Source organism: Eleutherodactylus coqui, chromosome 6, assembly GCF_035609145.1.
Source record: "Eleutherodactylus coqui strain aEleCoq1 chromosome 6, aEleCoq1.hap1, whole genome shotgun sequence".
In the NCBI taxonomy this organism is placed as follows: Eukaryota; Metazoa; Chordata; class Amphibia; order Anura; family Eleutherodactylidae; genus Eleutherodactylus; species Eleutherodactylus coqui.
The window spans coordinates 180,366,073-180,391,023 of NC_089842.1; the positions used below are offsets into that span (position 1 = coordinate 180,366,073).

At 48.5% G+C, this 24,951-nt stretch overlaps 2 protein-coding genes across 4 annotated transcripts in view; one reads left to right on the plus strand and one right to left on the minus strand.

The window, feature by feature from the left end:
• RBM25 (RNA binding motif protein 25) overlaps positions 1-8,244 on the minus strand; it is a 35,146-nt gene extending 26,902 nt beyond the window's left edge. For 2 of the 3 annotated variants that reach the window (XM_066608367.1, XM_066608365.1), the window contains exon 1: positions 8,036-8,244. The gene's annotated coding sequence lies outside the window, so the exon portion shown is untranslated. The remainder of the gene's footprint in view (positions 1-8,035) is intronic. The other variant, XM_066608366.1, reaches the window with a different exon arrangement.
• A 12,193-nt stretch (positions 8,245-20,437) lies between these two features.
• ZFYVE1 (zinc finger FYVE-type containing 1) overlaps positions 20,438-24,951 on the plus strand; it is a 29,427-nt gene continuing 24,913 nt past the window's right edge. The window contains exon 1 of the mRNA XM_066608368.1: positions 20,438-22,878. Coding sequence (XP_066464465.1) covers positions 22,393-22,878 — 486 coding nt within the window. The 5' untranslated portion in view covers positions 20,438-22,392. The remainder of the gene's footprint in view (positions 22,879-24,951) is intronic.

A 24,951-nucleotide genomic window follows, 5' to 3' on the forward strand; every position in this document is an offset into this window, starting at 1 on the left:
CCAAGATATAACTTTAATTCTGTTTAGAATCCTCACACCACTCTAACTCTGTCCCTTTTCAAAAGTGGAGCAAGAGGAATACCACCATCCCATCTTCTTGGTGCTAATTAGAGATGAACGAGCACACTCGTTAAGGCAAAATACTGGAGCAAGTATTGCCATTTTCGAGTACATGGCTGCTCGTGAAAAAAGATTCGGGGGCCGGCGGGGGTGAGTGGTGACTTGTGGGAGTGAGGGGAGAGGAGAGGAGAGGGAGAGAACGAAGAAAAGATGATGTCTTCGTTGATGTGGGAGGCCAAAACCATCTTATGTGGGAAAGAGGAAAAGGGACGCAGGACCACTTTGTCCTGGTGGAAAATTGAAAGGAGGCTTGGCCAACAAGGCTGCAAGTTCAGAAACCTGGCAGATGGAGATGAACGCTACCAAAAAGGGCCACTTTCCTAAACATAAGCAAACTGGGATGCTGTGCAACAGCTCGAAGGGATAAGACTGCAGCACATCCAGTATCAGATTGGGGTCCCAAGGTGAGACAGGAGAATGGTATGGAGGGGCAGTGTGAACGAACACTTGTAGAAAGTTATGAACAACCATGGATGGCTGGGAAAGAGTGGACAGAGCCAAACCCCTGACCTTTCTGGAAGCTCAGGGCCAAGCCAATGTCGAGACCCTCTTGGAAGGACAGGAGGTGGCATAGTAAGAAACTCCTAGGATAGAAGTTGAGTTCTTCACACCAGAAGGTTTTCCAAACATGATGGTAAGCCCTGGAAGAGGAGGGTTTTCTGGCCTTCATCATAGTTTGAATGACAGATTCCGCAAATCCACAGGCTTTGAGGATCTCAGCTTCAACTGCCATGCTGTGAAACGAAGCGTGGACAAATTTTAAGATTTTCTCAAAGAGGAAGCGCCATGGAGTGTTAACGAGCAGATAGACAAAATCTGTGTATCACGCTCACCGAGACCAGTTTAGAGCAATGAGAATCACTGTGGGGCCTTCCATTTTGATCTTCTTGAGAAGTATGTGGGAGGAGTGGAAAGGGAAGGAAGATGTAGAGGAGATGGAAGTCTGCCCAGAGAAGTAAGAGGGCACCCACTGCTGAAGCCTGGGGGTCCCGAGACCTAGACACAAAAGTTGAGAGCTTGCGGTTGACTCTGAATTCCATCAGATCGACGTCCGGATGACCCCATTTTTGACAACTGGCTTCAAACATGTCGGGATGTAGCTCCCTGTCGTCAAATTTGGCTACCCAATTGTCCACCCCTGGTATATGGACCACCAAGAGCACTGGAAAATGAACTTCGGCCCATGTCAGGATCTTTTCTGTTTCTGTCATGACTGCCAAGCCGTCGGTCCAGCCCTGATGATTTACATACGCAACGGTCCTTGCATTGCCTTCTTGGATCCGTACTGGGAGACCTATTAGCGGAGTAGCAAAATGTTGAAGTGACAAGAGAATGGCTCAAAGTTCAAACACGTTTATCGGAAGGGCAGTTTCCCTTGCTGTCCAAGTGCCCTGCTCTGTAAGTTTCTGCAGTGTGCCCCCCAACAGACAAGTAGGCTGGTGTATGTGGTGAATACCTGCCAGCGTAGAATGAGGAAGGAGCATTCCACATGGAACTCTGGAACTCCAGCCACTAGAGGAGGGAGCGTTAAAGCTGACGAGATAGGTGGATCTCTTGATCAGGAGAGTCCACAAATTAGTCCCACCCAGAATGGCCCACAGGAGAAGCCAAGTACGGAAATGACTGAATAGAATAGTCTCGAAGGAGGAAACCATCAGCCCCAGCATTCCCATGCAGTGAGGAATAGTTACAGGGGTCTGAGATTGCAGGAAGCGCACCTGCATCTGAAGATGATGTAATTTCTTCAGCGGGATTAGAACACGGGCATGTGTCGTGTCAAATGAGATACCCAGGATGTCCAGGCGGTGCGATGGTGAGAGAAAGAACTTGGGGTGGTTGATGATCCACCTGAACTGGGACAGAATGTCCATTGCGTTGTGGAGACTTTTCAGTTTGTCTTCCGGGTCGGAAGCTTCACCACTATCCTCTTGAAGTCTAGAAGAGCCATCAGCGATGCCAGTGGATAGCTTGTGTATTAACTGAACCAAATTGTTGGCTTTTGAAGGAGACACTGGAATTCAAGAGTTGAAACAGTTTGGAAGGTGGGCAAAAAGTTTTCATGGCATAGCCCAAAAAAATTACCTCCTGAACCCAGGCATCTGAGACATGAGCAGGCCAGGTCTCCCTGAATAGGGAAAGTCGTACCCCCAACCTGGACCTCCGACCGCGGCACCAGAAGGGACGTGGTTTAAAGGAGGGCCTATGCTTTTGGTCCACCGAAGCAGAGATCTTTTCTTTGGCACAGATCTCGTACGGTTGGCTTAATTTTGTGGTAGGTGAGGGCTCTTACCACCTGGCGCCTCATAGATAATCTCATCCATTTTAGCACCAAAGAGGAACGAACCAACAAGACAGACCTGTTAAGGACCTCTAAGAGGCAGCATCTCGACCCAAGATTTGAGAAACAGAATTCTGTGAGAGGCTACAGAAACTTTTGAGGCGCGAGCCAATAGTTTGGCCGCATCCAGTTATGCTTCACAGATAAATTTCTTCAACTGGCATATCTGATGTGCAAGCTCTGCAAATTCTTCCAGAGAGAATGCCACACCTTAATTGCTTGGCCCATTCAGTAGTACCTTTACTGACCCAGGTAGGACCGAAGACAGGCTGAAGCTTGGAACTCACTGTCTCAAAGGAAGTTTTGGCTAGTGACTCCATTTCTTGTCACGCAAGTCTTGAAAGGACGAAGCGTCCGCCATGGGAAGGGTGGTGTGCTTCAGTAAGCAGGACACCCGAGGATCCACTGTTGATGTCGTCCACTTCTTGACTAAATCTTCTAGAAAGGGGCACATGATGTCCTGATGTCTAAACGCTTAGATTTGATGAAGTGTTTGTCGGGAGGATTCCATTTTCTAGCTAGAACGTCAAACTCCATACGAAAAGGGAAACACTTTGGGCATCTAAAGGAAACTGCTTTTGCGAATGTAGACATTGTCTGATCCTTTACCTGAAGGGTATCCTTCACTGCAAATATCAGGATATTGTCGTCCAGAGTGGATAGTTTAGATGTCTGTTCCTCATCGAGGTCAGAGTCCAAGGGTGTCTCAAAAAGTCCTCCTTTAGAGTGACTTATGTCTGGAGGGGAGTCCGAAGCGTGTCCCGGAACTGGGGGAAATGCAGATACTAGAGACCTGGAAGACTGCCTTGAACAAGGAGGCCTAGCCCGCTTCTGGGGTCTACCACAGGAAAGGTTATGCATGGAAGAATAGTCATCGTCAGACTCGCTCAGGGGCGGATGACAGATATAGGGATTCCCTTGTGAGAGGGAGTGTGCCCATTCTGATCCGGCAGTGGACAGGGGTTGGATGGGAAGGGTGTCCGCAGGTGGTCCAGTAGCAACCTGTCCCGATGGAAGGCAGTTATGGCACAACAGCTCAGACTGTCTGCATGGAAATTTGGTGCTGCACCAAGAGCACGCAAAATGTGTGACTTTGGCTGGTCCCTGTCTGAAGCCTTCAGGTCTTGAGTCATAGTACTAAAAGGCTGTGACCGTAATACGTATAGGCTGCTAGGGGCAGGAGAAGCAATAAATAGGGGAGCTAGCCGCCAGGCAGAGCTCACCCAGTCCAAAGTTAGTCTGAAGTAGAGCTGGAATGCTAGTCGCTGGAAGATGACCAATGCTCCACTGGTCCCAGCACAAAGCAGAGAAATTGTGGTACTGGAGACAGGAAGAACACAGGACATGAAGGCAGGCTATGTGAACCAGAGGAGAGCACTATTAAATCAGAGCTGAGAATGTTGGCACCAAGAAGGAGATTGGAATTAAGGCAGCAAGCTCTCCCCTGGCCACAGCAAGTCCCTATTGGAGGAGGGAGGCAGTTTAGCCCGCCTAAAGCTGGGGCCTAGATTAGAGCCAGAGGACTAGGAGAGTAGCGAAGCTGTCCATGGGAGTGATACGCATGGTAGAAGCCCTCCCACAGTCTGCCATAGACATTGTGACTGGGGGGCAGCAGCTGCCGTACTAATATTGCACGTTCCAACATGCCTCCACCAGCGGGTCCGCGGTACATGCTGTGCTGAGAGAAGGGTCCGGTGTGTAATCAGCTCTGGCGGGGGGGTGGGGGTGGGGAGCAGTAAAAGATGTAGAACAGAAGCCCATAGAAGAGTGCACTGCAGCGCAGTGAATGAGTAGTTCCCTTGGGTTCTATTGCATTGTCTCTCTACCAAAATTATTGGTGAAGACCTTGAGTGACAGGTAAGGGCTTGGTAATGGCCCCAAAGGTCCTGATTGGCTGCAGGTCCTCCCACAGCCGCTGCTGCTGTGATGATATGCGGCCGCCAGAGACACACATATCCGTGCGAGATGCAGCAGAGCTGGGATTGTGGCGGCCAGGAGAATTGTGATCAGCCACCGGACAAAGTTGCAGCAGGTCCAGGAAAAGCTGAGATCGGGTGGCGGCGGAGAGGAAACTTACAGCGCCTCAGCAACCGCAGATGGTAGGGGCACTGAGACCCCAAACAAAAACACTGCTGAGATGAGAGGAACACAGCCGCAGCACGCACTGCTGTAAGCAGTCCCATCACAGGGGACCCAGTTACTGTCCCCTGGAGCAAGGTCCTAGCAGTGTGGGGACTGAGGTTTGCCTTGCATGGAGGGTTAGGTTTAGTTTAAGTGTTAGGCTTACATTATTAGCTGATAATGCTTCGATGTGAATGCCAGCCCGCTCTCACATGGAAGCATTTACAGCTAATAATGTAAGCCTAACACAAACTAAACTTAACCCTCCATCCAAGGCAAACCTCAGTCCCAACACTGCAAGCACGTTGTTTCAGGAAACCAATCAGCAGTTTGTGGGAGTACAGTGGGCGGATACAGCCCATCACTAGGTCTCCACCCATACTTGTGGTGGAGACAAGATACAATAGTACCGCCCCCCTGCATACTTTAAGAGGGTTGGCCGCTGCCAAATAGTCACAAGAACGCTAAAGAGGGCAATGTCGTCTTGTCTATAGTGAGGGTAGACTCAATGAACGGGTTGTGGGCTGAATGGTGGTGGGGGTAGTGGCATAGTGAGGAGATGGAGAACAGTAAGTAAAGGAGTTGGGGTGGGGGGGTTAGATACGCAACCAGACAGAGGGAAGTACTTACCTTTCTGCCGTATAGAATATAGCTTTAGGTTTCCAGCAGTGTGCGCCCCAGTGCTCGCCTGCCTTTGGGAAGGTAGGGGTCACTACGGCCGAGTCAAACTAACAGCTGGCCGTGCTTTGTCTTCTGAGGTTTGGGCCGACAACAGATTGGTAAACCCCAGTCTGTTCGCTCTCCTTGGTGGGGTAACACAGGGTCTAGTGGCACCCCTTGTCTTACCAGGTTTAGGAAGGTAATAGCTGAAGACCGATGAACAGAGAGGTCTGCCTCCTATATACACTAAGCTAAAGCTGGGGAAGTAAAGTGGGAGAAGGAGAAAACACTTATTTTTTTACTTAGTGTGCACCTTCTAGTGGCAGCAGCTAAACCCATAGTCTTCAGTTGTGTAATCCAATGCAATACATGAGAAGTTAAATTTGCCTAAATTGATTTGCACAAAAAAAGGCACAAGTTATGCCAGAATTCCGGCACAACACCAGTAATAAATATGCTCTATTTTCTGTAAAAAAAAAAAAAAAAAAAAAAAAAAAACTTTAGTACGACTTTTTATGAATCCTAGCTTCTCTGTAGATAAGATGTGTACAATGCAAGTTTTATACCCTCAGGCCGTGTCACCTAAACGTTGGCGTATTTGGGAAGAGTTTCTGCATTTCGGGCGTTGCGTATATGCGTGTACAACAGCATATTTTACGGTTCTTTACCGTTGTAGAGGTTCTGGCATCAGGTAAGTTTAGTTCTCAGGACAACCCCTTATAATTTCCCCTGCACAGCAACAGTATCAGCCACCTGGCTGTGCAGGGAACTGCAGCCGGCCCCACTTCACTTGAATGGTGTCACACTGCAGTGCCTTGCACAGGGGATTGCCGGGAAATAAGCTGTTCAGGGTAAAAATAATGAAGTGGAGGCAGCAGCGACTCCGCTAATCTCTAAAAGCCAACCCTTCTCTCTGACACATTCCAGTCATCAGTCATTGTTCAATGGGAACAGTGTCCATGTTTGCTCTGTGTACACTGACAGCCATCAAGAAAACAGCCGATTGGTGGCTAAGGGATAGGTCATCAATTGTGTAGAGGTAGACAATCCCTTTAAGGAGGTTTCCTGGGACTTTTTGGAATTTTCTTTCTACTGATGACCTGTCCTGAGGATAGAGGGTCTGCCGCTCGGGATCTCCAACAATCAAATGATTACCAGAGCTACTGGCAAAGTGGACATCACTGACAACATTGCAGCAGCCCGGTTTGGTATTGCAGGCGGGAGCCGCACTGCTCTGCTATGGACAGCAATCTGTAATGACTGTGGCATTGAGATTCAGCTGATCGGCAGGGATCCGGCGCTGCAGAACCTGCCAATCATCTACTGATGACGTGTTCCGAGAAAAATCATCAACAGAAAATATCCAGGGCTACCCTTTGAAGAGGTGGTCCAGTTCAGGTAGACCTTCTGTAGTAGATCAGCTGGCCCCCGCTAGAATCAGTTGTTGGCCAGGCTGGTGTGGTCATGCACTGAGCTGCTTTCTGTAGGACTGCAGTGGCCCAGCTTGGTATTACAGGCAGAGTTCCCATTAACTCCAATGGAAAATTTGACCGGAATATCAGACTTGGCCACTGCAGTGGGAACGGAGTAGTCTGCTTCCTGTGGAAATTAGCTCAGTGCACAAGCCCTGTGAGCAACTAAAAAGTGGGGATCCGGGGCGGCAGACCTTCACTGATCTACTATTGATGGCCTTATCCTAAGGATAGACCATCAATAGATTACAATCAATGACCTACCCTCAGCATAGGTCATCAATAGCTGATGGGCAGCGTCTGCCACCAGGGACTCCTGCTGCTCATCTGATGAAAATGACCGCAGCGTTAGGGTGGGTGCCACCACCCATGCCAAGAGCAGTGCCATACAATTCAAAGCCGCTATTCCTGGTATAACAATTCCTTCCTGTTCAGCGGAATGGGCCTGAGCAGTCCTCGGGTCATGTGACTGATGAATGCTACACCGTGGGCTCTTCAAACAGCTGAATGGTGGGGGTCCCAAGTGGAAGACCCTCAGCCAATAAACTATTGATGACCTACTCTAAGAACATAGTTCAGTCCTTGAAAACTTTTTAAAGTCTCTGGACTTGAAAGACAAAATAGGCCAAGTTTATTTAAAAGGTACTGCAAGAGAATTCGTCGTTGCCCTTAGCAACTAATCACATCCCAGCTCGTTAGCCAGAATTTAAAGGGGTTTTCCAGGTAGTTTTTTTTTATTGATGACCCACCACCAGAACAGCTTATCAGTAGGACCGGATGCCCGCTGTCACACCACAACGGTGTATGGAGCGAAAACAGTTAGCTCCGCCCACGTGTCATGGCGGCACTGTTAATTGAAGGCGTAGCTCGTTAATAAAAAAAAAACAACAATGACAGCTGAGCCTGCAATTATGAGCTCCAGTCACTACACCGGACCGTTTCGGCTTTTACATTGTGGCGCCGGTATCCTGGGCGGCAGACCCCAGTAATCAGCTACTGGGAACCAATACAGAGGATGGCTCCAATGGATACCCCCTCTAAGAAGAGCAGCTTGGTTGCTATAGGCAACAGCTCCATCTGACCACACTTCCGGCCGCACAGTGAAGCGGGACAAAGAAGAGTACAACGGCCACCCTGCGCCCTGAGCGGGAGGGAAGGAGTCCCGCCATGACCACCACCGCCGCCGACTGCCGGGAGATACAGGCCGAGACCACGGCGGAGCGTGGAAGGCGCCCCCGTCTCTACGATAACCTTCACTGTATTCCCTCACATGGGCTGCCCGACCACCTCCCCGCACTGCAGTGTGCGCGGCCGCCGTACTCACCCACCCCCGCTGGGCAGGAGGCGCCTCGCCAGATGCAGGAGTGGCCGCTCCTTCGTTGTCTACACCAGGAAGAACCGCTCGCCGCTGTAGCTGCGTCTGTAGCGCTCGAGCTTCGCCGCTTGCCGCACGAGAGAGGGGGGATTACACTCCACTGCTAGGCCGCACTCACGCCGCAGAGCCGCTCACTCAACCCAGCATGCATCGCGGCGCCAAGGGGCGGGGCCTGCGCGCTCACTCGGGAGAGGCGGCTGGTGACGTCATAGCAGTGGGGGTCGGCGATGTCTGCGGGAGGCGGGGCAGTGAGGTGGTGCTAGGACGGACGGAGACTCTACAGCGCCCCGTCACCAGGCGGCAGGGAAGGTGTAATGCCGCATAGCGGAGAAAAGGAAGGCTTATTTTTATCAGTGTCTTAGAAAATAAAGCCGTGTCTGTGATTTTTTTTTCTCTGTCCTCTCGCTCTTCTAGGCTGTAATCACAATAATGTACAGAAAACCTGTAAAACATTTCTAAGTGGTAGTGAAATGGAAAACAATAACATTACTTTCTGCCGCCATCTTCTGACAGCCATAACGTTTTTATATTGTTCCGTCAGCATAGTTGTTTTTGGGCTGGTTTTGTGCGGGACGTCCTCTAGTTTCTATTGGTACCATTTTCATTTTGGAATATATACGACTTTTTAATCACTTTTTATTAAACCTTTCTTTGGAGACAAGATGACGGGGTTTTTCTATTGCAGAGCGGATGACAGGAATTTTTCTTCGGCGGTGATAAGAAAAGCACAATTCCGGCTGAGATATAAATATATGCCTGGGGCGTGAAGGGGTTAACCTCCCTGGCTGGAGGACACAAAGCAACAGGGCGTAAACTTACGTCTTGTGCATGGTGTAAGCCCACACCATCCTGCATTGGAATCCAGCGGTGACCAACAGCTGGCCTCCCACTGCAACAGCGGGGATCCATGTTCTCATGGATCCCTGCTCTTAACCCCTTACATGCCGCGATCAATGTACATTGCAGTAAGTAAAGGGTTCACAGAGGGAGTGCACTCTGCGATGAGAACCCATGGGTTGCCATCCACTGGTGTCCGGACCTGCCATGGTCTGTGATCGCTATTGTAAGCATTAATGCATTCTAGTACAGAATTACTGCAATGCATTGTCATAGCTATCATAGCTTTTATGGTTCAAGTCCACTACATAAAAATGTAATAAAAAGAGAGTGTAAAGAAATTAAAACTTTTTTTCGTGCACTTTCACCTGTTTGTATACCTATTTTGTATCATCATATCCGTAATGACTTGTACAGAAAAGAAATGTGTAAAAAAAAACAGAAGCAAAATGCATATTTTGTTCATGCTGCCTCCCCAAAAAAGCACTAAGGCCTCCTTCCCATGAGCGTGACGGGCTCCGCCGCGTAATATTACGCAGTGAAGCCCGTCACGGCGCCCCCCAGAGCCCCTATACTTACCTGCGGGAGATAGCGTGAAAACGCTTCCCAGCCCACCGCCGTCGCGTCGTGTGACACGCCCACCGCGTCACGTGACGCGCCGGCCGCGTCAAATGACGCATTGGCCGCGTCAAATGACGCTGCAGCGGTAGGTGGGGAAGCGTTTTTTCACACTATCTCCCGCTGGTTACAGCGGGAGATAGCGTGAACGGCCGGCTTCCATTGACTGCAATGGAAGCCGTCAGCGCGTACAGCCCGTCCTCACCCGCAGAAAATAGAGCATGCTGCGGGTGAGGACGGGAGAAATTGCGGTGCGTAATTCCGCGGTGGAATTACGCATCGTGAGCATTGTGCTATTAGGTTCAATAGAACCTAATAGCAGGGGGCCACGCAGCGGATTTTTGCCGCGAATTTACGCGGCGTAAATCCGTTCGTGGGAAGGAGGCCTAAAAGTGATCAAAAGAGACATATGTTGCCCAAAATCAAACCATTAAAAACTACAATTCGTCACACAAAAAAACAAACCTTCACAGAGCTCCGTCTATGGACAGATAAAAAAATTATGGGGCTTTAAATGCAACTATGTAAAAAAAAAAAAAAAAGAAAAGGTTTTCATTGGGGAAAAACCTCCCCCCCAAATTTTTTGGTATTGTCGTAATCGTACCAGCCCACAGAAAAAAATGTCCCTTGGGCCCGCTGCTATGACTGAAGCAAGGAAGTGGCCTCCTTCTGCCATGATAGGGGCAGATCATCCAGGAAGTCACCGTCGTCTGCAGGAGATTCAGGTACCGATCCGTGTTGAGTCTCCGGAATGATTACATGTCCAACAACGGATCGATGCATGTATTATAGTAGGAAGCCTTGTGTTCGCCTCCCCTACTTCTGTCATAGCAACGGTCCCACAGGACTCAGGCCGGTGTCACACGGGCATAAGCGCATTTACGCATGCATTTGGGCAATGGGTGCTGCATATTTGCATGCGAGTGTTTTAGTGTACTTTTTGCATGCACAAAAAAATGCGCATTCATGTGCATAAAAACACACAACCATGCCCCATGTAATTAGTTTAATAACTGTTCTTTTTTGGCAAAAGCGCAGGAGAATAGAGCATGTGAACGAACCTAATTAAATCAGTGGGTTCTATTCACTGCCTATTGCAAGTGAAATACGCTGCAGAAATGCGTTCGTATGAATCCGGCCTTATTCACACGAGCGTATATTGGCCGCTGTTTTCACGGCCGGCTGATATATGCTACCATCTGAACTGTCTTCCCTCCCCCTCACCGACTCCCCTCCTCTCTCCTCCCCTCCAGCTGTTTGCAGTAGGAGGGTGTGGGGGCTGAGATAAGCCCCACCCTCCCATTGCTGGCTGTGGACAAGGGTCAGGGAGGGCATGTGAGCTTAGCTCCGCCCCCTCCCATTGCAAACAGATGGAAGGGAGGAGGTGCGCCAGTATACGCTCCTGTGAATAAGCCCTAAGAGAAATGAAGAAAAAGGATTTCTGTTTCTCACATGCTACTGGGTTTTACTTGCTCTCTTACAGGGTCACAACAAAAAATGTGTGTGCCATACCATCATGTAGTTCATCCATGTCTTCCTATTTAAGTACCCTAGTGCTATCTTCATATAAGACACCAGTATTGAGATACAGAGCTGGATCCGTCTTTTTCACTATCAGGCTTAATGCACACCGCCGTATTTGCACTGCGGAATCTGGAGCTCCGTATCCCGCAGCAAAAACAGCCCATAGGACATTCACTGAAAAATGCATTTCCATGCCCATAAGCAGAAATCAACTGTGATATTCTGCTCGCAGGGTGGAAATCGTGGCATGTCCTATGTCAGTGCGAGCCTTGCAGGGGCTGGCATGACCGCGTAATCAGTGACACGCCGGCTCTGCACTGCGCATGTGCAGTTGCATGCCAGCAGGTGCATCCACAGCGCAGAGTGATGATGCCGGACAGGTAAGACGGAGGTCACTGCAGGGGCTCAGGCCGCATACCGCTGCAAGAATCTTGCAGTTGGAATCCGACCCAGCCATCTGCATTTGGGCCAACCTGTATATAAATGTCCATTCTCAGGAAAATGACTTAGTAGAATTAGGAATAATAGTCATAAAACAAAGGCGTCACCTATTTCCAATACACTAAATACTCAGGGACAAACTTTGTGTGTTGTCCAACTGGCCTCCTTTTTTAGATGCTAGTGGAATTTTTCAAAAGCCGCAACAGGTTTTTCTTTTTTCTTTTATTTTTAGCACATGTAATTAAAATATTTCCTGGTAAACACTGACGAGCGTCTGACTACTGGGATAACAATCAATCACAAGGTGACTGGCGCGGTGGTCATGCATGTACATTACCCCTCCATTTCTTTTAGTGGGACTGTCAGAGATGGCTGACTCAGCGGTCTTTGGCAGTCACATTAAAATTAATGGAGCAGTTGTGTGCACATGTGACCACCATGCTTTTTATTTGGGGACCCTCGTGATTGGTGGTCGCAGCAGTCAGACATCCCCCAGCAATCAGATACTTAACCCTATTTTGTGAGTAGGGGATACATTTTTTATCATGGGACAACCGCTTTAAGGGCTTATTTTTACGAGCGTATATCGGTCGGGTTTTCATGACCGGGCGATATACGCTTCCATCTAAGCAGCTTCCCCTTTCCCTCCCACTCCCCGACTCTCTCCTCCAGTCTGGCGTTTGCACTGGAAGGGGGCAGAGCTAAGCTCCGCTCTGTCCCGCCCACTCCTATTGCTGGCTATAGACAAGGGGCAGGGAGTGGAGGGGAGCTTAGCCCCACCCATGTCCCGCCCACTTCCATTGCAAACCACTTGGAGGGGAGGGGGGAGGCAGAGAGTCGGTGAGGGGGAGGGAAGGGGGGACTGCTCAGATGGAAGCGCATATTGGCCGACCATGAAAACGCTGGCCGATATACACTAGTGTAAGTTAGCCCTTAGTTTGTGATTGTCTGAATTTGTCAGCAAACGTTACAACAAGGTTATGAATACCCTAAATAATACATCGCTGAAGACTTGTTATTTTTGCCTCTTTATTAGGCCTCCTGTCCACGGGCGATTATCGCCGCAGTGAACGCTTTCCATAGACTTACTATGGAAATCGCATCCCTGCTGTCCATAAGCGGAGAATCATACCAATTCTCCGCTCGCGGGATTTAAATTGTCAGATAGGCTCAGCACGGAGAACCATCAGCTCTCCCCTGCTCTCCAGCGGCGGCTCCCACGGCGGAGATCTGCCGCGGGATATCGCTACTCCCGTGGACAGGAGCCCTTACTGAAGTAGACTTTTTGAAGTAACTTAATCATGGATCGAGTACAAGCCATGGAAAATGTAGATAAGCTTTCTGTTTCACAAAGGCTACAACTATCGGTAATCAGAAACTTAAGGCCCTTTTACACTCAATGATTATATCACTCGAAATTCGTCCAAACAGCCGAAAATGAGAGATAATCATTACACCCAATGCACACGGGCGTATTTGCATTGCGGAATCTGGAGCGGGCGTCCGCCTCTGGATTTCACAGGAAATACTGCCCATAAAAATGCTAGTGAAAAAAATCGCTTTTCCACGTCTACGAGTGAAAATCAATTGCAATTTTCCGCTCATGCAGGGAAAATTGCAGTGTGTTTTATTTCAGCACGGATTCTGCGCGGACGGCTTTCGCCTAGTGATGGCGCGACAATCTATATTGCGCAAGTGAGACGGCCAGGCCATCCGCAGCGCAGATTAGAAGACCATTGGACAGGTCCGCAGGGGTCACTGGCCAGGCACAGGGTCAGATTCTGCATGTGTTTTGTAGACCATGTGAAAAAGGTCTCAGGGTCACTCTCACACAGCCCGCTTTTACTGTGATAAGCTATGCAATGCCTCCATTGATTTCAATGGAGCCTCACAGACTAGCACTGGAACATGGCGTTTTTCGAGCGCTGTCTGCTCTGGTTTCGTGCATTTTTGCGCTTTTTAATGCGCCTCATCACCCATCACAATGATGGGGTGTGTTAAATGCTGTCAAACACCGTAGCATGCGTTTTAAACCGCATGTGCGGTAAAATGCTGCCGTTTCAGACACAACATTTTGTGGATGCATGTGTGAGCGGCCTTAGGCCCCCTGCATACGGGCGGAAATTCTGCAGCAGGATTTCCCGCAGAATTTCCGCCCGTGGCCGCTGCTGTAGGATTGCATTAGAAAATGCAATCCTAGGCAGACGGCCGCGATTTGTCTGCATGAAATCACATGCGGGAAACAAATCGCGGCATGTTCTATTTCTGTGCGGGTCTCGCAGAGGCCCACACAGAAATGTCAGTGGTGACGGGCCAGCTTCACTCAGCCAGCGCATGCGCCAGCTGGCCGGCAGCTGGAAAAGCAGAGAATGAAGACGCCGGGAGCAGGTAAGCCGCAAGCCTCTGCAGGGGCACAGGACCGCATCCAGCTGCAAGAATTCTCACAACGGGATCCAACCCGGCCGTCTGCAGGCCATAGGGGGTTCCATTCAGGACATGTAGCTGTTTACTAACATGCAGAAATGTTATCTTTGTCAGACACTGTCCTCACATTTTAGTCATTAGTATTCTTGCCCAAACTCCAAATGCTTATAGTGTCTAAAGACTATTGACCAGCAGTGATAAGCGTTGTGCTTAGTTAGTAAAGTTTAAATTACAGCTTAATAGTATAGCAGCTCCAAGGTTAGTATCGTTTTCTTGCAGCACTGGTGATGTGGGTTCAAACCCAATCAAAGACAACACCCACAAGGAATTTAAATTCTCTGGTGTTTCCATGGATTTTCTCCGCTTTCCTTCTAGATTCCAATTAAATACTGATAGGTTGATATTGACATGATATTGGCCCTAGAGTTTGAGGTAGGGAATTTATATTGGGGCAAGTACTGAGGTGAGTGATCACAATCTGCAGTAACCCCGCAAGTGAGGAGGAAGGGGGACATGGTGCAGTGACAGAGGAGTAGGTCACGGCCTAGGAGACAGCGATGTAGAGTTTGGGCCTTGTCGTGGTGGTTCTACCATCTCCCACCCAGGGGGTTACCGATGACACGTCCAAGGGCCGAGGGCAGGTTAATAAACGGGAACCCAAAGAATGGATTACCTTGGGTCCTATTTTGTCTCGTGACGCCACTGTTTCTTCCACCGCAGGGAATTCCTGGATGATGGAGTAACTCCTCTCCTGTGTAGCTTCCATGGGGGAAATCCTGAGTGACAGCGTAAATCCACACGTACATGGGCACAGTTTAAGACACAGCCTCCGGAAACAGACAGGCAACTGGTCGTTTTACTTAACTTCACGAACAGAAGAGTTCAGCAGGTACTTGACAGGCGGCGTGACAGGGAGAACTCATTGGACATCAGAATCCACAGTTATCTGTAGGTCCTGGCCCAGTTTCACACTTTCTTTTCTCTCTCTCCGACTCTACCTGTTCACATTCATGAATTAAAACATGCTGCAGAATCTCTGGGGAGTAGTAGTCCCCACAATCGCTAGGCCATCCTCTCGGCCTCCTCCATTCTGTGTCTTTGGGTTGAAGCAGGGGCATAACTATAGAGGATGCAGGGGATGAGGTTGCACTCAGGCCCAGTTACTTTAGGGAGCCCATAAGGCCTCTCTTCTCCATATATGGAGCCCAGTGCTATGAATCAAGCATTATAGTTGGGGGCCCTGTTACAGGTTTTGCATTGGGGCCCAGGAGCTTCAGGTTACGCCTCTGGGTTGAAGGTACCCACAGACAGCTGCCTTGCACTCCTCTCTCATACAGGACCAGAACGAACCTCCCTCCTTCCCGCGCAGACCCAGAACACATATCTACTGCATCCTCACCTGAGGGACAGAAAGATACATTTGTCAGACAGTCAGCTCACATACCAGACACTTAAAGGGGTTGTCCCGCGGCAGCAAGTGGGTCTATACACTTCTGTATGGCCATATTAATGCACTTTGTAATGTACATTGTGCATTAATTATGAGCCATACAGAAGTTATAAGACGTTTTTCACTTACCTGCTCCGTTGCTAGCGTCCTCGTTTCCATGGAGCCGACTAATTTTCGCCGTCTAATGGCCAAATTAGCCGCGCTTGCGCAGTCCGGGTCTTCTTCTTATCTCAATGGGGCTCCGTGTAGCTCCGCCCCGTCACGTGCCGATTCCAGCCAATCAGGAGGCTGGAATCAGCAATGGACCGCACAGAAGCCCTGCGGTCCACCGAGGGAGAAGATGCCGGCGGCCATCTTCAGCCGGTAAGTAAGAAGTCACCGGAGCGCGGGGATTCAGGTAAGCGCTGTGCGGATTTTTCTTTACGTCCCTGCATCAGGGTTGTCTCGCGCCGAACAGGGGGGAAGGGGGGGGTTGAAAAAAAAAACCGTTTCGGCGCGGGACAACCCCTTTAACTCATTCAGTGCTGCAGATATGCAATGCACACCATTCTTGGAACATGAAAGACACTGACAACACAATACTGAGCATACACACCATTCAAGAGGGGCCCCATCTTGGCTTTGGTGTAGGTCTCAGCAGTTACAATAAAACACGTCCAAGAAATATGCATAAAGAATATACTTAAAAAGTGTGCGTGCGTGCAATTGCAACTTTTTGTTTTTTTATTAGCTGGCACCATTCCCTCGTATCTGTTTTATGAACATAGTATTCCTGCTTTTATGAATGAATGTAGTATGTCTTGTCTGATAACACAAGATGCTCAGGAAAATCCGTGTGTTTTTTTTCTATTTTTTATTTGAACATTCAGTTTTTATTGAAAAATTTTCAAATCATTTACAAAATTCAATAATGAACACTAATAAGCATCTTGTTAAGCTATTTAACAAAGATTCTTATTAGGGATGAGCGAGTATACTCGCTAAGGCACTACTCGCTCGAGTAATGTGCCTTAGCCGAGTATCTTCCCGCTCGTCCCTAAAGCTTTGGGGGCTGGCGCGGGGCAGGGAGCTGCGGGGGAGAGCGGGCAGGAACGGAGGGGAGATGTCCCCCGCCTGCTCTCCCCTGCTCCCCGCCGCAAATCAACTGTCAGCTGCGGCGGCCCCCGAATCTTTAGGGACGAGCAGGGAGATACTCGGCTAAGGCACATTACTCGAGCGAGTAGTGCCTTAGCGAGTATACTCGCTCATCCCTAATTCTTATTTATAAAGATTATAAAGTATAAGTTGAACAACCCGTGAGCACAGCGGAAGTATTCCGGGAAATCGCGTCACCTTCCAGCGCCGGCACGTTATGCGCTGCACTATGCATGCGCGCCGGCCGAGACGCTCATGGCAGATCCTGAAAGGTGAGTATAGAGTCTCTGGGGGCACCAGGTCGGATTCCGCTGTGAGATTTCGCAGTCAGAATCCGACCCGGTCGTGGGCATGAGGCCTTATAGTGGTCTGATGAAATTCATTACACAATACATTTCTCCCTATCCGCTGGTTTGGCTCTCTTCTAGCAGAAAATCCAGTGGGTGGTCCTTACAGGTCCAGTGGGGGGTCCTATCAGCGATTGACAGCTATCTCTCTACGTACAGTCATACACAGATAGTTGTCAATCACTGATAGGACCGCCCTGTCAACCTCTAATCCCAGAATAAGCTGAGATATAAATAAATAAAAGTTATACAATACTTTGATATATATATATATATATATATATATATATATATATATATATATATATATATCAGTCTGCTCAACTCCACCAGCTTTATAACACGATGCCTGCAGTTTGGACAACATGCTTAAAGGGGTTGTCTCGCGCCGAAACGGGGTTTTTTTCCATAGGCCCCTCTGTTCAGCGCAGGACAACCACAAGGGATGTGTTAAAAAAAAAAAAACATATTACTTACCCGAATCCCCGCTCTGCGACGTCTTCCTTCTTCACCAAGATGGCTGCCGGGATCTTCACCCACAATGCACCGCGGGTCCTTTCCCATGGTGCACCGTGGGCTCTGTGCGGTCCATTGCCGATTCCAGCCTTCTGATTGGCTGGAATCGGCACACGTGACGGGGCGGAGCTACACGATGCCGCGTAGAAGGGGGCGGAGCCAGAACGCCACTCGTGCCTGGACCTAGGAGAAGGGGAGAAGACCGCAAAGCGCAAGCGCGTCTAAAAAAAGCAAGACGACATCAGAATTAGACGGATCCATGGAGACAGAGACGCCAGCAATGGAGCAGGTAAGTGAATAACTTCTGTATGGCTCATATTTAATGCACAATGTACATTACAAAGTGCATTAATATGGCCATACAGAAGTGTTTAACCCCTCTTGCTGCCGCAAGACAACCCCTTTAAGATAATAGGTTCCCTTTAAATTCCTCCTTTAGGACTGGAACTGTCAAGTGACAAAATATCCTTGCCAACCCTCCCAGTATGAGGCTAGATGTCCCAGACCCTCAGAAGAAAAGACACCACATCCTTTTAAAATTATCCTCACCTCTCCCCACGGCTGCAGACAACGTCCTGACGTCAAGGGGGTTGTCTGGTAGGGCTATTGTTACGATCGTGTGGGCAGGCAAAGCACGGGGCCCACACGATCGTGACCAAAAGGGGCGCGCACAGGATTCATGCAACTTGCCCTGGCTATAAGGAGGTAGACCTGGCCATACATAAGAGGGGACATTGCCCCAATAAGGGCAGCCGAGCAGTCTTCAGATCTGGGCCTTAGCTGATCCTAGGAGCCACGCACCAGAAGAGGATGCATTCACATGACAGACCCAGAATACACTGCATACAACATGCAACCACTAGTAACAGATTGGAAGCTCAATATAAATACCAGGTATTAGTTGACATGTTGTACAAGATGTTGAAAGCTAGCAGGCCACTTCCCGGCTCCTGGTTATACTGCTAGTCCCGACACTAACCAGGAGTCCAGCAGAACCGGACACCGTTCACACCGCACGCTGCAACAGGACAGGACACAGATAGCAGGACACACAGCAAGCTAACACAAAACTGACAGAATTTAAACGTACAAACGGACATAAACCAGATCACACTGTAAACCTCACCAGACAAGCATTCATGACTACTTACCTGAGGGGCCATGCAGAGACTGACCAGGAGCTGGGTTTATATGTGAGCATAGATCCAGGGGATTGGCTAGCAGACAGTACCACACCCAGCCAGCTCAATCATTAACCCTGAGAGTGCTGTGCTGCTGGAATCACAATAGTACAACATGTCTCAGCAGCACATGTAACAGCTATGTTCACATCTGCTTTGGGAATCTCTGTGTGTTTGTAGGGGGTCCTACATTTCTTAGGAATATTTGGATCTGCCCTGGAGTCTATCTTTATTTTCAGGGTCTGTATATGATGGAAGGGTCATATATAGTGATGAGCGAGCATACTCGCTAAGGGCAATTGCTCGAGCGAGCATTGCCCTTAGCGAGTACCTGCTCGCTCAAGAGAAAAGGTTCGGCTGCCGGTGGCGGGCAGAGAGCTGCGGGGGAGAGCAGGGAGGAACGGAGGAGAGATCTCTCTCTCCCTCTCTCCCCTGCTGACTGCCGCAACTCACCGCTCCCCTGCGCCGGCACCCGAACCTTTTCTCTCGAGCGGGCAGGTACTCGCTAAGGGCAATGCTCGCTCGAGCAATTGCCCTTTGCGAGTATGCTCGCTCATCACTAATCATATATACTACATTGTAATTAACCTTCTGTAAGGTGGGAACAGGCTCCGTCTTAGAGATCCCCAACATTTTGTACCTTGTGACCCATATTTCACTTCAAGCGATGGATGGGAGCCAGTTGTGGCTACACGGTGACCATGAGCACAACACATCATGCTGCCGCATTTCACACTCTAATGTACGTGGTTGCAAGTTGTTCTAATTGCAAATAACTCAGACCTGATGGATTATTTGCGTTTGTGTAGCAGCATTTGCGCTGTGTAATATGCGTGCAAAATATGCGCGCGTAATAAGGAGTGAATAGAGCCCATCGATTTGAATGGGTTTGGCCAGATGTGCATTTTTTTGTACACACATTTTGGTCGTATTGCACACGAAAAGTGCATATATTAAATTAAGTAAAATACATATGCGTACAAAAACACAACTGCCATTGCGCAAATACGCAGCGCAAATGTGTGTTAATACGCTTACGCCCGTGTGAAGCCGGCCTTAGGCCCTCTTCACACAAGCATACTTGTATTTGCCTGCGCCTTAGTGCAGTGTATTTGCGGCCTGATCATTTTTTTGGCGCACACATCAGCGTATTTTACTGTACGTTTTCCACTCGCAAGACATGTTCACTTGTGCACAGTAAACACGGATGCACCGATTGACATAAGTAATTAGTCTAATGAGTTTCAGATGTTTTTTTTTCCAGTGAAATTACGTGGCGTATCACGCATCTCCCACCATATTGCGCTCCACCATTAACCTATATGGGGACTTTTGGTGTGCAATTGCGCAGAAAAGTAAAGCATATTGCGTTTTTTTTTGCGTGACTGAAATGCGTAGGAAAATACAGACATGTGAACAAACGCATTGAAATCAATGGGTACTATTCTCTGCGTATTGTATGCGTAGATCCACCCGTGTGAAGCCGCCCTTGGGGTACACTGTAGCAGTACTATAGCACGCCCATTAGTTGTGTAAGCCACCATGCAGCCTCGTGGCTCGCAGGGACAGCCACACAACAAGGGGCTCCTGAGCCACCGCTTCGGGGCCCGGCTCTATGGGAATAAACGGTGCAAACAGCCCAAAAGTTTTCTGCATCTCCGTTGTCCCTTCTAAAAAAAGTTGCCAAGTTCTGGAAGAACCGAGGAGAAGACTGCAGGCTAGAATCTGCGGTGGCGCAACAATCTGTACACGGCCCCACATAGTGAGTGACCCCTCCCCTCCCCCGTGTTATACAAGACTCCGGCCAGCAGGCGCACACCGAGACAACAAGGAAATTGCTGAGGAGATCATGTGACCTCCCCCTAGCACGTGACTCCTACGTCATCACACCTACAGGAGCAACTCCATTCTAGGCACGACCGTAGCAGAGTCAGTGGGCAGCGGAGCCGGGAGCGGAGAGGTCCCCGGTGTGAGATCACCCCCCGAGGGAGCCGTCCTCACCGAGAGCCCTGTCTGTAGAGCCGCGGGAGGAGTCGCCCTGCCCGACTGAGTCACTGCCGGGCGGCACATCAACAATAGAGCCTGGAGTGTCTTCCTGGTCAGGAGCTTCCCGGGAGCTGCAGCCTCCCCCGTCCATGTCTCCCGGCCTCCTGCGGACTGTGTATTATATGCCTCCTCCCTCCAGGGTGCTGACACTGTGGATCGCTGTCCCCACAAGATCCCTAGCGTGACCTCTAGCTGATCCCCGCTGAAAACAGCTGAGATCCCTATGACAACTCTGACCCTCACTAGAGCCTTGTGTGGAACGGGGGCTACGAAACCATAAACACTGGGAACTTCAGCCTCGGAGTCGATCCCTATGGTTAGTGTGACGCCACAAGACCCCGCTCACAAAGAGTATCAGTCCTTCCAACCAACAATCCCTATCGTTAGTGTGACGCCAGGAGATCCCGCTCACAAAGAGTATCAGTCCTTCCAACCAACGATCCCTATCGCTACAGTCTGACGCCACAAGATCTTTCCTACCAACGATCCCTATCATTACAGTGTGACGGCACAAAATCTCGCTCACAAAGCGTATCGGTCCTTCCTACCAACAATCCCTATCGTTAGTGTGACGCCACAAGATCCTGCTCACAAAGAGTATTAGTCCTTCCAAACGATCCCTATCGCCACAGTCTGACGCCACAAGATCTTTCCTACCAACGATCCCTATTGCTACTGTGTGACGCCACAAGATCCCACTCACAAAGAGTATCAGTCCTTCCTATCAAGAATCCCTATCGTTAGTGTGACGCCAGGAGATCCCGCTCACAAAGAGTATCAGTCCTTCCTACCAACAATCCCTATCGTTAGTGTGACGCCAGGAGATCCCGCTCACAAAGAGTATCAGTCCTTCCAACCAACAATCCCTACAGTTGGTGTGATGCCAAGATGTCAGCGTAACCTGAGATGACCCCTATTACAGTGTGACGCCAGAAGACCCCACTCACAGAGTGTCGATCCTTACAAACAATCCCTATTGCTACAGTGTGACCCAGTAGATCTCCTTATGTAAGTGAGATGATCCCTCTCTTCCTCCATACAGAAGACTCGCTGTTTTAGCTTAGTGTAATCGGAATATCATTTTTTTTAACATCACAATTTCCTTTTGCATCATTTATTTACTATCAGCCCAAACTTGAGACTTTGTCCTCCAGAGAAACATTGTATCTGTTTGCTCCCTGTTGATACATTGTAGCAGATCTGTAGACTCTCTTCTGGAACAGGCACAGCCCCCCAGGCACATTAATATTACCGGTTTCCCGTTTACCCTGGAATAACCTCTTGTAGCGTTGACGTTTCTTTGTTGTGGTGTCTCAGGTCACATCTATCATTGTTTACATGGACTGAGCCGGCCGGAGGCAGGACTAGATGACTAGGAGTCTTCCTGCTCACACTGGAATAGCCGGCCGGTGACACGTTGGCTGACGTAACAGGAAGACGTATCTCAGGTGGTAAGCTTGCAAGATGTTTGTTTTTACCAGATGCAACTTTTGTCGAATGTGCCAGTAGGATCGAGAAAACGTCTTGTTTTACCCCTCGGGGGCATTTAGTAGTTCTAGGCTGCTCGATAATGAAGTGTCTCAGTAGACCCTACTTCACTACTGGTTTATGAGCCGGCAGCTTTTTTTTTTGTCGTATTGTTTAATTTTAATGGACGTTCTGTGCAATAAATCTTAATTTATAGCACTAGGTAGTAATTTTTATTAGTGTAAGCAGTACTTGGCTCTTGAGTACGTCTTACCGTAGCCTTTAAGATTTTAGAAGGAACTTTTTGCTTCTCGCTAGAAGATGAGCAGCCAGGGCCCAGCCGGTGATAAAAGTATGATGACGGCTTTGATGTGCCAGGAGAATTTTGCATGTTCTGGAAGTGAAGAAGCTGTGTTTGAGTGTGATGAGTGTAAGACGTTACAATGCCAGCGGTGCGAGGACGCTCTACACAAGCAGGAGAGACTTCAGAACCACGAGCGGACACGGATACCACCGGATTATGTCCCTTATTGCTCCTCGTGTAAAGGGGCCAACAATGGCGCTACCACAGGAGCTAGAGCTCGGGCAGCTGTAAGGTGTCTCTCTTGTAAAGTTGACCTCTGTGCTGACTGTCAGAAGCGTACTCACTCCGGGGGCAACAAAAGAAAGCACCAAGTCACTTCTTACCAAACCGTAAAGAGTCCTGAACCTCAAGAAGCTCCAAAGGTGGATGACGAGATCCGGAAGAAGACCATGACCGAGAAAGTTGTCAGTTTCCTACTTGTGGATGAAACGGAGCAAATTCAGGTATTTATATCTTGCTGTTTTTGTATCAATATCGTATTTCACAGTGCGGTAGAAAGATTCTAACCACCCGCATCAGTCCTTGTAGGCGGACAGTCTAATTTCGCTAGTAGTGGCAATTTCATTGCAAGCCAAATAATGCTGTGTTTACATTGGCAATTTTTTTTTATTTTATTTTTTTCCTTCTCTCTACTCCCCCATCCTCCCTCCAAGTATGAGTTCTGTCTGCATGCAAAATGGACAGAACTTGTATGTGAAAAGAACCTATTGATTTCAATGGGTTAATACACGAGTGATTTCTCTCTCAAATCGATAGAAAAGTCGCTGTATGTCCTATTTTTAGACAATTCTTGTTCAATCACCCTTTATGTGAGATTTTTTTTAAAAATGCGTAAATCCAGCAAGTATTACAGTATTTCCCTTTCATTTCATAACATTTGCATGTAAGATGCATTTTACTATTGGAACCGCATGCATTTTTCGCATATGTAAAAAACGCATGTACATCTGATGTAAAAAACTCATCACTCGTGCAGGAAAATCACAGGGTAACGTCATGTAAAACGGACTGTACTCGCCCGTGTAAATACAGCCTGAGGCCAGACTCATATGACCGGATAGGAATTGCGGATTCTGTGAGCGTTTAATCCGTATATATACACGAATCAATCAAATGCATTGGATTACACAATTCCGCTCACATTAGTGGGTCAGAATTGCGTAATCCGCTTGCGGAAAATAGAATGCAGCATGTTCTATTTTACCACGAATATCTGCGACCTAAGGACCATTGTGCTCTAAGATCGCGAATATACCCGAAGCCCATACGCAATTACATTGTGTACGGGCTGCGGGTATCCACGTCATTGGTAAGTGATGGTGTGGCAAATATAAACAAAAGGTGTACTGCGCATGACCGCCTGTGTGAGTATGTGGTCACATGCAGTACATAGGGTCATGGCCGGTCTCACAGCTGGATTCCGCTGCGGGCTTTCGCAAAGCGGATTCTGCATACAGCTGTGTGAGCCCAGCCCTCGGGTACTTTTTATATGACTCAAGATGAGCCATTACTATGTCTGATCAGTGTGGACTGTGCACGTTTTTCTGGCGATCATACAGAATGTTTGAGGGACAGACGTTCATCCTCCATACGTTTTATTTACACAGGGGGGTGTGCTTCCAACAATAATTAATGCCACGTGAAAGATACAATCACCCAATCGATCGGGTGGTTGGTGGCACCTACACAGTGCTTGATGATTTGGCAAAAGAATATTCTTGCCTGATCATTGGGCCATGTAAAAGGCCCTCAACCTACCAATTTTTGGGGTGTGGGAGGACACCAGTGTACATTGAGGTAACTTACACAATGAAGGTAACAGATACAATATACAGATTTTGTTCCTGGTGAGATTAAAATCCAGGACCTCAGTCCTGCAAGGAAAAAGTGCCGATCACTGAGCCCTGTGCTGTATAATAAAATGGGTTGGATGGAAGGGGCACCCTGAAAGATCACTCCCCTGTTCCCCCGACGTTTTCTGTACTTGTTACTTTCATAGGCTTATACTCCCATCACCTACATGGGGTGATGTCATGCACTGCAGTCATGTATGTCCTATGTTCCATGTTACAGCCCCCAGCAGTATACATACAGATGATCTTATCCATGATTTCACACTCTGTACAGATGATGAGGCTGTCAAGGACTGAAAGTCAGCCAGGGGGCATCACAGCTCCGCAGATTAAGTAAGGCTGGCATCAGAAGTAAAGAGTAAAGCACAGTATTTTCAGCAGTTTAAATGGGAAAGGGGGGGGGGGTGGATTCATTGATGTGGACAACATTTGTGTCTGTGCCACTTGCTGGTAGCATTCCAGAATAATTCCAGTGACAATTTTTTTTATATTTATGGCCATCTTGCAATCAGGCAATGTATGCTTATTTAAAAACCTGTACGTATCTCTTTAGTCTTAAAATATACTGTAATTCACTTTTTTTTTTTGTTCTACCACTGTAAATCAAGGCTGAAGTGCAGCACCCCTTCAATCCACTGCTTGTTGTTAGGCATTCAGCTTCTC